The sequence below is a fragment of the Oratosquilla oratoria genome, chromosome 24 (genome assembly GCF_046742065.1).
Source record: "Oratosquilla oratoria isolate Oo_2021 chromosome 24, ASM4674206v1, whole genome shotgun sequence".
NCBI lineage: Eukaryota > Metazoa > Arthropoda > Malacostraca > Stomatopoda > Squillidae > Oratosquilla > Oratosquilla oratoria.
Window position 1 is genome coordinate 9151955 of NC_134800.1, and position 12916 is coordinate 9164870.

At 38.5% G+C, this 12916-nt stretch overlaps 1 protein-coding gene across 8 annotated transcripts; it reads right to left on the minus strand.

The window, feature by feature from the left end:
- Positions 1–56: 56 nt before the first annotated feature.
- LOC143038435 (WD repeat-containing protein 18) lies at positions 57–12177 on the minus strand. Of its 8 annotated transcripts, none has more exons than XM_076207627.1 (9): positions 12074–12177; positions 9100–9162; positions 8524–8602; positions 8154–8309; positions 6851–7089; positions 6299–6538; positions 5467–5679; positions 4991–5154; positions 57–2094 (listed from the first exon to the last, which is right to left on the minus strand). In XM_076207627.1, exons 2-9 carry the CDS (start codon positions 9160–9162, stop codon positions 1944–1946), a joined length of 1305 nt encoding a protein of 434 aa, XP_076063742.1. In that variant the 5' UTR covers positions 12074–12177; the 3' UTR covers positions 57–1943. The 8 variants fall into 8 exon arrangements, with proteins under 8 accessions (XP_076063742.1, XP_076063738.1, XP_076063737.1 ...); XM_076207623.1 differs by lacking the exon at positions 12074–12177 and adding an exon at positions 11177–11242; XM_076207622.1 differs by lacking the exon at positions 12074–12177 and adding an exon at positions 11101–11225.
- Positions 12178–12916: the final 739 nt, after the last annotated feature.

Here is a 12916-nt window from a genome sequence, read left to right on the forward strand (position 1 = left end):
AAAATGTTTAGATTTATAAAGTTCTTGAAAATCATAATACTGTATTTGCCAGTGTCAAGGATGCTATTTTTTTTTTCCCTCCCCAGAAATAATTACTGAAAATTTACCATGCAACCTTGATGACAAATATTAGGTTTTCCATAGGCCTATGTTAACACCAGAGGAAGGTCATTTATAGTAGATAGAAATGTAAACTCGTATTTATAATATCTGAATTAAATGTATAAATTATATATCTGTTTATTTACATACCAAATTCTTCTTCCCCTCATATGAGGGGTAGCCAGCCAAGGCATACACCTACTCCTATCTGTCATCCATTTGTTTTCCTCTCAACTTGGCACTGAATTATACATCTCTCTATATACCAAGGGGTCCTTCCCCCTTATAAGGGAGGTAGCCAAGGAGGTCAAAGGCACATGCCCACTTCCATCCACCACCCCAGTTTCCCTCTCATTTTAGCTCCTCATGGATGAAAGGTCATCCCTGTCTCCTGCCCACCACCTTATCAGGGAGGCAGCCAAATGAGGCATGTACCCTCCCATACCTATTTGTTTTCCCTACAACCTTAGCTCTTTGTGGATCAAGGGTCATCCCTGCTCCACACTCAGTGCCTAGATCAGAAGCAATGCAGCAAGGCAGAGTACCTCCAAATGTGTGTCCTTTTGCTGGGTGCCATCTAATGGAATCCCTGGCAGTGAATGGACTAGCAAGGCAGCTTAGGATGCAACAGTGATTCCCTTTGATGTTTCCACACCATTGACAACAACGGACTTCTACCCCACCCTCTGGTCCATGTTATGAAATTTGTGGCAAAAATACCAGGAAGAACTCTTAACCCCTTCCATACGATGCCGCATGCGTAGGCGTCATGAGGAGCGGGTGGATATGCGAGGCTGCCATATCGGCATCTTGATTATATTTGTTGAAGTTGCCCCTCCATAATGACATACTCTCTAAACTGTCTGTAATCACATTTTCTATGGTTATCAAAATTCATGGGTGAAGGAGAGAACGATCGATATACTGTAAGCGGTAACTATATTTTGTGATGCGAGTATTATTACGACACGTACGGCTGGCATCGGCTGCTGCCCGCGAGATTTAAGGCCCGTACTGAAGAGGTTAACAAATCACTTAAAGATAACCAAATCTCATGTATGTCTATGGCCTTTTTCCCACCCATGAAATTTACACTTTAAGACAGAATCAATATACTTCAGAACAGTATTCTCATTTTACTTATTGCCATTTCATGACTGGAGATGGCCCTATCACATGTCCATGTGGTACTCCCTTTAGTATACCACACATTGCCCTATCTACTCATACCCTCACCCATCCCCCGCCTTCCCCTCAAACAACCCCACTATACATTCCATTAGGAAAATCAACATCATTACCTGTATCTTCTCTCCACTCCTTTCTACAAAAACAGGACTTATTTTCAAACTATGATTACACCATACCTTGTACACCTGATGTGCATCAACATTTCTATGCATACATATACCAAAGGCTTCTTCCCCCTTACAAGGGAGGTAGCCAAAAAACAAAGGCACAAACTCCACTCCCACCCATTCCATCCCCACATACTCCACTCCCATCCACCCCCCTTCCCTCCCTCTTATCTTGGCTCCTCCTGGATGACAGGTCATCCCTGTACTTCACCAACTGCCCTGGGTTAGGAATATTATGTTCAAGCATATACCCACACATTTCTACCAGACCCGTCACTGTGAACCTAAAATATTTCTTAGCAAAGGCATGATATTGTCTATAAGGCAAGAAGCACCAAACTGTCAATATAAAAATACATTATAATCTTAAATTTATTTTGGGCACTGTTTGGCAGTTCCATTCAACTGTTGACATAAAAGGGTTAAATCTATTTAAGGTATTCATTTAGGGCAAATAAAATACTTTATTTGAATTTACTGTACTCACTGATATTTATTATATTCTTCATCAAGATCTAATAACTGCTTCAGAGCGAAATGATAAAGTTCTGAATTGGTTACCTTCAATTGTTCAACAAGATTGTCATTATTGGCTTCCTTGGGGCTTCCATTCTTCTCGTGTGATCCAGAAGTTCTGTAAATAATAATAATAATGATAACATATGAATGTAAGACCTTCATCAGAATGGTAAATTTCTATCCTCATCATAACTTAGACAATTTAAATCTGTTGGCACAAGTATCTCTTGCAAAGGACCCATGGCTTCTAGGTAACTAGCAACAGCCACCAGGTTGGGCTATGTCACTCAGGGTAGAAATGTGTTATCTGGGGCAGGGCAGTGTAGGATAAATGTTCATTCTCTCTCTCTCTTTTTTTTCTTTTCTCTCTTTTTTTCTATCTCTCTCTCTTTTGTGATGGCAGCACCTTGGTTAGTGCATTTCTGTGGTCAGGCCTATTCTGTGTTGGTAGTATTATAATGCTGGATGATGATCTGAATGCAGTCTTATATGTGTGGTTCTTGTTTCTCTTGGCAAGGATTTTTTTCTGTGGAATTAGCATTTAGACATGTTTAATGGTTTAAAGAATTAGGTGGTTGGTATCAAGACTTATTTTGTGATAAGATTGTGTATGCATTTTTGTATGGATGTATTGTGGTGTAAGTGATAGGTGTCTGAGTACTATGCTGCTAGGTTAGGGTGTTGTTACTTGCAGCGAAGGTTGAGGTGATGGTAGTTCAAACCCTACCACCGGTGAAGTTGAACCAAGGGCATGGTTCATTAATTCCACGCTACAAAGCCCTCTGTAAGGGGCACTGTCTTTGCTGCCCGATAGGGGGGAGTTTGTGACGTTAAACCAGGGCTTCTTCCCCCCTTATAAGGGCAGTAACAAGTCAAAGGCACAAACTCGATCCCACCCATTCCACTCCCATCCACCACCTATGTTACCATATCATCTTAGCTCCTCTTGGATGAAGGGTCATCCCTGTCTCCTCCCCATTGCCTGAGACAGAAGCAAGGCACCATGGCTGCTTCACTTCATTGGCTATTCCCCTCTCTGCCCCCTCATGTGGAAAATGGAGAAGATGGGGAGAAATCCCTTCGGGCTGCATCAAAGTATTGTCCATACACCGCCATTCTCCATTCAATCCTTTCCCCTTCCTAGTTCACCAGACATTCCCCTCTTGCTCAAAGCCCCCTTCACCCCATCCATCCATCTCATCCTTGGTCATCCCCTCGAGTTCACTCCATCCACTTCTGCCTTCCACACCTCTTTTGCTAATCATCTTTTTTTTTTAACATTCACTTTTTCACATTCAGTTGTATATATTTGTTATGGAATGAGATGGGTGGGAAGGGCTGAGGGGTTTTGAATAGACCTATGTGCTATAATTTTCATGTAATGTTCTATGAGGAGGATTTTGGCTCTTGTGTACAATTGTTCTATAGGGAAGGTTTTAGTACGTCTTGTTATTATTCTCTGCATAAATTTCTGCAGAAGATCATACAGTAACACTGAAGAGACATATCAAATCATGATACACTTGGTGATGATTTGGTTTAACATTGCACAACTCCCTTTAACAGGAGGCTAGGATGGTGCCCCTTCTGGGAGAATTTGTAGTGTGGAATTCCATGAACCATACCCTTGGTCCAACTTGCTGGTGGCACGGTTCAAATTGCCATCACCTCGACCTCTGTACCAAATAGCAATGTTCTAACCCGCACATCCAGCAAGCATTCACTGACATACATATACCAAAGGCTTTTTCCTTATACACGGGGGTACCCAAAAAGAAAAAGGCATAAAAACCACTCCCACCCATTCTATTTCCCATATATTCCACTCCCCTCCTCCCTCCCTCTTATCTTGGCACCTCCTGGATGACGGGTCATCCCTGCATCCTGTCCACTGCCCTGGGTCAGAAGCAGTGTTGCAAGACACAGCACATCCACAGCAAGGCCGCTTCATAAATTCAGTGACGCCCCTCTCCATCCCCCCATGCATAAAAGGAGAAGACGGGAAGAAATCCTTTCGGGCTGCGTCAATTTTTTTTTCATACATACTTCCCCCCCCTCCCCCTCCCACATCACAGCATCATCTCTACACAACCCCTTTCAATTCACCCCTATCTTCTGTCCTCTCCTGTCCTTCCTCCACAGACATTCCTCTCTTTTGTAATGCCCCTTTCACCCCATCCATCCATCTCATCCTAGGATGCCCCCTCATATTCACTCCTTCCACACTTCTTTTACTAATCTTTCTTCACTCATTCTTTCCATGTGTCCAAACCATCCTAATACTCTTTCATCAACCCTATCTCCCAGCTCCCTTTCCACCCCTGTTCTCCTTCTCACCTCCTCATTTCTCACTCTTTTTCCCCTTTACAAGAGAGGTAGAAGAAGAAAGAAAAAAAAGAAAAGAAAAGAAAAAAATAAAAAAAAAAAAAAAAAAAAAAAAGAAAAAAAGCATAGAAACCACTCCCACCTATTCCATCCCCTACATACTCCACTCCCCTCCACCCTCTTATCTTAGCACCTCCTGGATGATGGGTCATCCCTGCATCTTGTCCACTGCCCTGGGTCAGAAGCAGTGCCGCAAGACACAGCACATCCACAGCAAGGCTGCATTCACTGACACCAACATGAAACAAGCAATCTGCCTCATCACCAAACACGAGCTATGGCACTATAGTTACATGATACACCTTCCAGATGATGACCCTGTTCATGAGGTAATCTCCAAGGTAGGCCTAAGTGGATGAAGTTTAGGAGGTGAATGCATGGAAGTTTGCCATGGATGATCCACATGGCGAAAGAAGGGTGAACATGGTTATGTAAAACCATGACACTTTTCTTCTGCCATTAACCCAAATGAACCTTTATTTTTGCATAAAAAAAAAAAAAAAAACAATAATACATACATATACCAAAGGCTTTTTCCCCCTTACACGGGGGGGTAGCCAAAAAGAAAAAGAAAAAGAAAGAAAGAAAAAAAAAAAAAAAAAAAAAAAATAATAATAATAAATTACCTGATCACATTATCCGTAATAGGATGAAAAGTACTGCTTGAGTCTTGTAATGATGACGGCCGTCCCCGAATGGGTACTGTCACACTGCACGTCTGAATCTCAGTTGTGTCAGTACTAAAAGGTGCTATAATTTCAGTTGGTTTCAGCTCATCACCTTCAAAAATCTACAAAAATAAAAAATGTATAGATGAGAATAATGATACACTTCCAAAATTCATACTACAAAGTAAAAGCAGAATTCTTAAATAATATATCCTGATTGATGGAGTCAACTCAAATCAGCACATATATCTTAAGAAATTCTTAAACCTGGATTTTGAAAGTACAAATTTTACATGGTGAAAATGATCTAGTATTCACTTGAAATTACAAAACTGGTTCCAATAACAAACATATGATTCAACAGCACCACTCATAACATACAATGGCAGGTTTCTTAGAATATTACTATGAAATTAACCATAGAAATACATCACCTGTCTATCAATGGCAAGAAGAGCTAAGTTGGTAATAGCTCCTCTACCTGTGTGAACTGTGCGTAAGAATGACAGTTGTGGTTTCGCATTACCAGACAAAGCCCATACTTTCACTTCTTCATCATCTCCACCAGTCACAATGGTGTTGCCTGATGGGGACACTACTATGTGCCGCACAGCTTTTTCGTGACACTGGCAACCTTTATCTGATACCTTTAAGGGAAATTTGTTTCATTAATACTGATATATGCCAGTAAACACACAGGTCTCCTTAAAGTACATATTGCAGTTTGTGAAAGCATGAAAAAAGTGAGAATAATACAACACTGTGTGTTTGTGTATTCATTGTATACTCTGGTTTTCTTTGTTGTTTTATTGAGGTTTGAGAGGGGAATGAAGGGACTAATGGGGGAGAGCAGGTGCAATTTGGAGAGGAAGGGTGGTGCACATATCAAGAAGTAAGACAAGTATGTAAGAAGTATATGACAAAGGGTAAGTATACTTCTTTGAGCTTAGTTGTTCAATACTGCATGGGGGAAAGGTGGGTGTATGCCTTGGCTAGGCTACCTCGATTATAAAGGGATAAGAGTCTTTTGGTATATGCATATATGCATGTTAAATGGGTTTTAATTGTGTATGATGTGGGTGGGTGTTTTTACTCAACCATGTCCTCATAAGGACAATACCATTTGACATTACCCAGAAAGCCAATGGATAGATGGTATTACATGAATTACTGTTTCTCCATTTTCTGACTTCAAGATCAAACAAAGAAAAAATTTTTTTTACTCTTCCATAAATGTATACTCTACAATGGTGAGACAGAACTTACCTCAATGTCACCAATAGGTAGGTGTGGCAAAAGATTTACAACTGAAACCTTCCCATTGGCCAGACCCAAAAATATCTGAGATCCTATGGAGTTGCAGGTTACTCTAGTGATGCCTTGGTCTGTTAAAAGCGTGTGAAGATGATTACCATGTAGTAAGTCATACACTTTGACAGTGCGGTCAAGCGAAGATGAAAACAATAAGCCCTGAAGTCCAGACACACTCATTGATATACTTGTAACCTGGAGAAAGAAAAATATATGTACATTCAAATAGATTCTATATACCAAAAGGCCTGTTTCCCCTTACAAGGTATGTAGCCAGCTGAGCCATGCATCTACCCTCAAAGTTAAAATATTCATAATCTTTAATATAATGGTACCTTAGCTTACACTACACTTACTTTTACACATGGTCAAAGATTTCAAGAAGGAATTGTTGATTCCTCCAAGTACCAATTATCTATGCCACATTACCCTTTAACCCTGACATCACTAATAATCTGTTCCCAATTAAAACTATCCCAAAGTAAAAATACAATTAATCTGTCTTACTTTGTCAGAATGCTGTCCTAAAACACGCCATGGTTGTATCTCTGGGGCATCTTCAGTATGAAAATTGTTCACAAGTTGTGCCATACTCCAGAGGTATACAAATCCATCTTCTCCTCCAGACACAAAATAATTCCCACAAAGAGTAAACTGAATACATGTTATGGGTTGGTAATGGCAGGAGATGACTGCAATCAGATGGCCATACAGGAGCTTATATACATACATCTTTTCTCCAACAGCTGCAAAGTGAATAATTCATATATATGAGTGCCAAGAATACTTTCTGAATTGAAGACATACATACATACTTATATCAGGCTTTTTCCCCCTTATAAGGAAGGTAGCCAATAAAGCAAAACATAGAAGGATCTGACAGCTGAAGTTGGTTTACCTCCACTATTTATTATATGGCAACTCCCTTCACTATCCATTACAAATGTTTACAGAACAGATGAGATCATTCTTTTTGGCTGCATCATCCTGTCAAACATTTGGAATCTTCCTTCATTCACTCCAATATTTTGCACTCTCATCCTTCTTCCAGAGATAATTGTTGTACATCCAAAGCCCCCTTTACCCCAACCATCCACCTTATTCTTGGTCCGTTTCTCAAGTTCACTTCATCTATTTCTACTTTCCACTTATTTGCTAGCCTTTCCTCACTCTTTCCATACGCCCAAACCACTGCAGCACTTTCTGTTTTACCCTTTTTGTTAGTTCTCTTTCCACCCACATTTTCTGACTCCATATTTCTCACTATCCATTCTTGTAATGCCTACCACATTTTTCAAACACATTCAGACTTCCTTTCTGCTTCCATTATTTTCCAAATCTCCACTATCACTACGGGTATAATAACTCATATAATCTTCTCTTTGCATTAATCTCCAAATACCTATTTCTCATGATACTTTTAATTCTATCTAGACACTACTTATTTAATACAATAAGACTAATAAAGGTAATTCTCTATCTACCAAGTTCTGCGTATATAGAAAGTTAAGAAATATCTACAATACAATACTTGGGTCCAACAGGGCTGACATCAAAATAGCTTAACTGTTGTTACTGCATAAGAGTAATGATGGTAATTTATCACCTACAAAATTATGAGTACAGTACTACCTCTCATTAACGGACGTTAATTAGCTGTGTTTTTGGTGCTGTTGTTTAGTGCGTGCAATTGCTATGCCACCCAAAAACCACTCCAAATCAACAGATTATTCACATCAACAGACACCGTTACCCCCCTTTTAGTCCGTTAATGAGAGATAGTACTGTATAACAGAAAATTAAAACTTACCAACAACACAATACTTAGGTCCAGATGGGCTGACAGCCATGGTCTTCACGCGTCCAGGTACTACCAGGCGAAGGTGCAATGGGTCATGACGGTTAATAATCCAAGCTTGCAGAAGAGGTTTATCCTTCTGCGCTGTCATCACATAATCACATGCTCCTATTCATAACAATATACATTATTTCATGTTTCAATACAAAAAATCTTTACTTTAATAAGAAACTGATCTGCATATCATTTGCACTGATGGCATTTTAAAGCAAAATGTATGAAATGTGGAATCCTATCTAAAACAACAGAACATCAGAATGCATTATATTCTGTAAGACTTAGTGTATTCATGAACTGGTAACACATGTTCCTCTGTACTTACCAACAAAATTTAGGGTGGAAGATGAAGCTGGAGTACCCTTGAAACTGTGCAGGTTGGTCCCTGTTTTAACATCGTATACCTGTCATATGAGGTTTACAGTAACCATGAATCAAGAGCACTATGATTAACAACTTATTCTGCTTTACATTCATTCTATACATAGGCATGTTCCAATCTATTGGTGCCCCTGTCCCCCCAAAAAAGTACTCGCTTTCTGAAATGTTTCATAACATTGTTGAATTCATTGGTTCACATTATTAATTTGAAATGAAAGAAAATGTATCCTCCACCACCCCCTTGTTTAGTCCCTTCCCCTTGCATTTTCATAAATGTTCAAACTGATGACCACCATTTTCCAAATACAGCTGATTACACACCAATGGATTTGACAATATTACAAAACATTTCAAAGTGAGTACATTTTTGGGAAACCTTATATTTTACCAACCCAATAAGCTTATAGATTAACTAAACCCTGATTCAACAATGAACAAAGTCAATAAGATTTTTGTGAATTGCCTATATTCTGGAATAACAATTATTTACACAAAATATCTCACAAAGTCCTTGAAATACCTGTATTGCTTCTGTGTTTGAATTTAATGCCGATACTAGGAGTGCATCTACAAGGGGCTCCATCTGAAAGAGTATGCAATATTGTGAGGCAATAGCAGAGATATTTATAGAAAGAATGTGTTCATTAACTCAGGAAGACAATAACTTACTTCATTTTACAGAATGCCAAGTTGAATGTGAGTATGAAAGGTGAGAGGCTGGAGGAAGTGGATAATTTTATTTGGGGATGCATGTGGCAATAAATGGAATGGATATGAATATGACTTATAGTCAGGAGGGCAAGTAATTGTCTAGATGGAATAAGTGTTAGAAATAGGTAGAGTACTTGTGGATGAATACAACAAAGGGAGGGTTGTATTTATTGTTCTCAAGGGAGTGTATTGAACAGACATGGAAAATATGAAGGCAGAACTGAAAAGTCTATATGTCTGAGAGACGAAGAATTTGAGAAATACAATTAGCATTACAAATATGGATAGTGAAAAATGTGGAGGTGAGGCAAAATGGGCTAAAAAGACAGCTGACATGAGGTACACCATAGTGCCAAAGATTACTTGTGCATCTGAGAAGACTGAGTGGGGGGAAAACCAGCAAGAGAATTATGGAAAACAGAAGCAGGTAGAGTGAACTTGAAAGACAGACCATGAACGATATGGATGACTGGGGTAAAGAGGCCTTGGATGTACAAGGAACGTCTGTCAAGCAAATAAGAGAAAGTGCAAAAGTTAGAAGTGAATGGAGGGAGACTGTGAACAGATTAAAAGATTACAGCCTAAGTGGGTGTTCTTCTCATAGATCTACTCTATTTTGAATGTACAAGGAAGGAGAGGGAGTCACCATATAATGAAGCAGTGAGGCAAAACAGATCTGGTTCTTAGGTTCTGTTGTGGATGTGCCATATTGTGTTGCATTACCTTTAAACCAAGCAGTGTCTGAGTGTGGTATTTCTATAGAGCAAGGAAGAATGTAGGAGATAAAAATGTGTTGAGGTAATGAAAGGATAATTAGAGAATGTGTTTCAAAGGGATGTTCCCTATAGCTAATCATTGAGCTGAATCTACATTTACTTTTTGTAAAAGCTTGTTTTTTTCAGCAATTGGTAATAGGGTCTATTGATTCTTTGTAATAAGCAAAACCGACACCTAAGACTACTGTTCTTCAGCATGGCCCATTGTTTAATTTCATACTTTAACCCTGGTTTCATATCATAATCATACTTTGTCTTCAGTCTTGTATATCATTATATGCTTTCATAATCATAATGATAATAGAATATACAATTATTACTATCCCTCATATCAACGAATATGTTTTGATGTACAATATAATATATCTAGGAGTTTGAACTGGCTAGGTCCAGTGTTTTGACACTTCCTTTATACTGATTCAATATCATAATATGCAACATTGTCATTTATGCTGAGCCTGATGACACAATAAGATAAGATCTGGGGAATTCAGTCTTTTACAAATGGATTTGGCCAAAGTGAAAAGTATAAATATGGGTACTCCTGTAATTTACTGGTCCCATCAGACACGATTTGCAATTTTCAAGTTTGACCTATCCATGCTGGTATGCTATACACTCTAAATATCAGTCATGACTATTATCTATATAAACAAATCATTTAAACAGCATGATAATAGCATTAAGTTGTCTCGTACGCCTGGTCTGCGGAATACATTTAAGTGTTTTGTAATGTACTAAACCTAAACTTTGACGACAAGAATTATAAAATCTAGGAGCAGCTACGGATAAGATCTCAAAGTTTCTTGCCATACTTACATTGCTATCTATACATACTAGGTATCCTACACCACCTGGCTATGTTTACAAAATTTAAAATGTAAACATTGGACTCGTGCTATACAAATGAGCTACAGCAAGCGCATGATAATTCGAAAGGACAATTTACGGACACGTGTGGAAAAGGATGTAAATTGGCGTTTCCTGTTATATATAATAAAATTAATAAGGTTGAAGATGGACTTATTTTTTACATTATTCCGCATGAAGAAATCTATTGTCTTAGTCTTAAACAGTATTTTCATGACAATAAGTCAGAGGTATGCCTACGGCTGGACTTGTTTGGCACATTGTGTATTGACGTTGCTCATATTAGCGTCTTCATGGCGGTAGCATGGTCGAAGATATAAGCCTAATGCCTCCGACAGGACCAGTCACCATAGTAAGCATCTAGATAAATATTAGGTTTCGAGTGGTAATATATTTTTTTTCCTTAAAGAGATACATATTTTTAGGAAATAATTGTCTAGTTTTCCGAAATAGAATAACGCCACATTCAATGAATTTCTAAAATGACAAAATTTATAAACCCCTCACCGCTTATTTTCAGATGGAATGTTTGAACTTTTTTCACTACCAAAGCTCTACAGTCCAGTGCCAAAACGTTTCACAAGAGAGTCTATAGACATTGAAAAGTTTTGGTAGAACTACGAGCGCCATCACTTACCAATCAGCAATTTTGCCTAATCATTAATGTCCGTCCAAATACTCAAAATTCGTACTGATGAAATAAACATTTATTTGATATGTTTAATACTGTAAGACTATTAAATCAATAGTGTATGCAAAGGTAACTAGATAATTGCTCAGTAATTGGCATTTTTCAAAAGTATCTGAAATATAAGCTAATCAATATTTGATGTCTGACAAAATGCCGATCTGCCTGCTTCCACTGCTATAATTATAATAATAAACAGAATAACCTAGGAAATATATTTTAAATACATCAGGTGAAAGGTCATGCTAACGTCCTGGGAAGCACACTGGACATTATCTTGCGTAATTTGAACTCCATACTTTCGCATTTAAATAGCAAGGGCCATGATTGTGGTGGGTAAATTGAAATGCTTAAAAATTACAAGATTGACAGCAAGCGCTGGCAAGGCCAGTGTTATGTCAAACTTCTAGATCGAATCAGTTAAGTTGGACCACAAAATAACTACTCACATCAGAAAGTTCTGAGTGTTGGTCTACGTTATGTCACGAACTTAACCAACACACACACACACACTGCATTCCAGACGTCTTGACAATCTTCATGCAGAGAATGAACATCTGATACGACACATAACACTCACACTTGTCCACACTCTCTAACACCCTGTTCCCATACACAAAAAACCGTGTCTAATTTGTACCCTTTTACCAATTTTGGTTTATCTAATATGATTAAGATATAATGAGCCATAGCTTTGCTCTAAGCTCCACCACCCAAATTACTCTATTATTTTCAAAGGTTTCTGTTAGGAGGGAGTAAGTCTGCAACACATGTCCTGCTATCAGTGACAACATTTATCGGCTTTGAGGTATCGCAATTGGGTCCGTGTGCATTTTATAATTCAAGCATTTGTCCCATTCTTCACAAATGCTCCATTTCTATATATGTGCACATTCTATTTATATTCTTTTACTTACCGTGATTGATCAAGATTTTGTAATGTGCTGTAGTTTATCCCCATGCGCACACACAATTTACTTCCAGAGGTGTAAGCACAGATAAAGAGGTGTCCACTTTTTATGGTCTTATACCACTGAACACCTTGGTCAGCTTGTGTGTCATGATAGAATTATTTTGTAATAATAATAATATATATATATATATATATATATATATATATATATATATATATATATTGAAGATAAATGTGGGTAAAAGGTGATGAGATGTACAAGGGCAGAGGGTGGGGGAAGCCTGGAAGTTAATGTTAAGAGAGACTGGAGGAAGTGGTTAAAGATACTTGGGTGCAAATGTGGTGGGAAAGGGAAGAGTGGAGGTGGAGGTAGAATGTA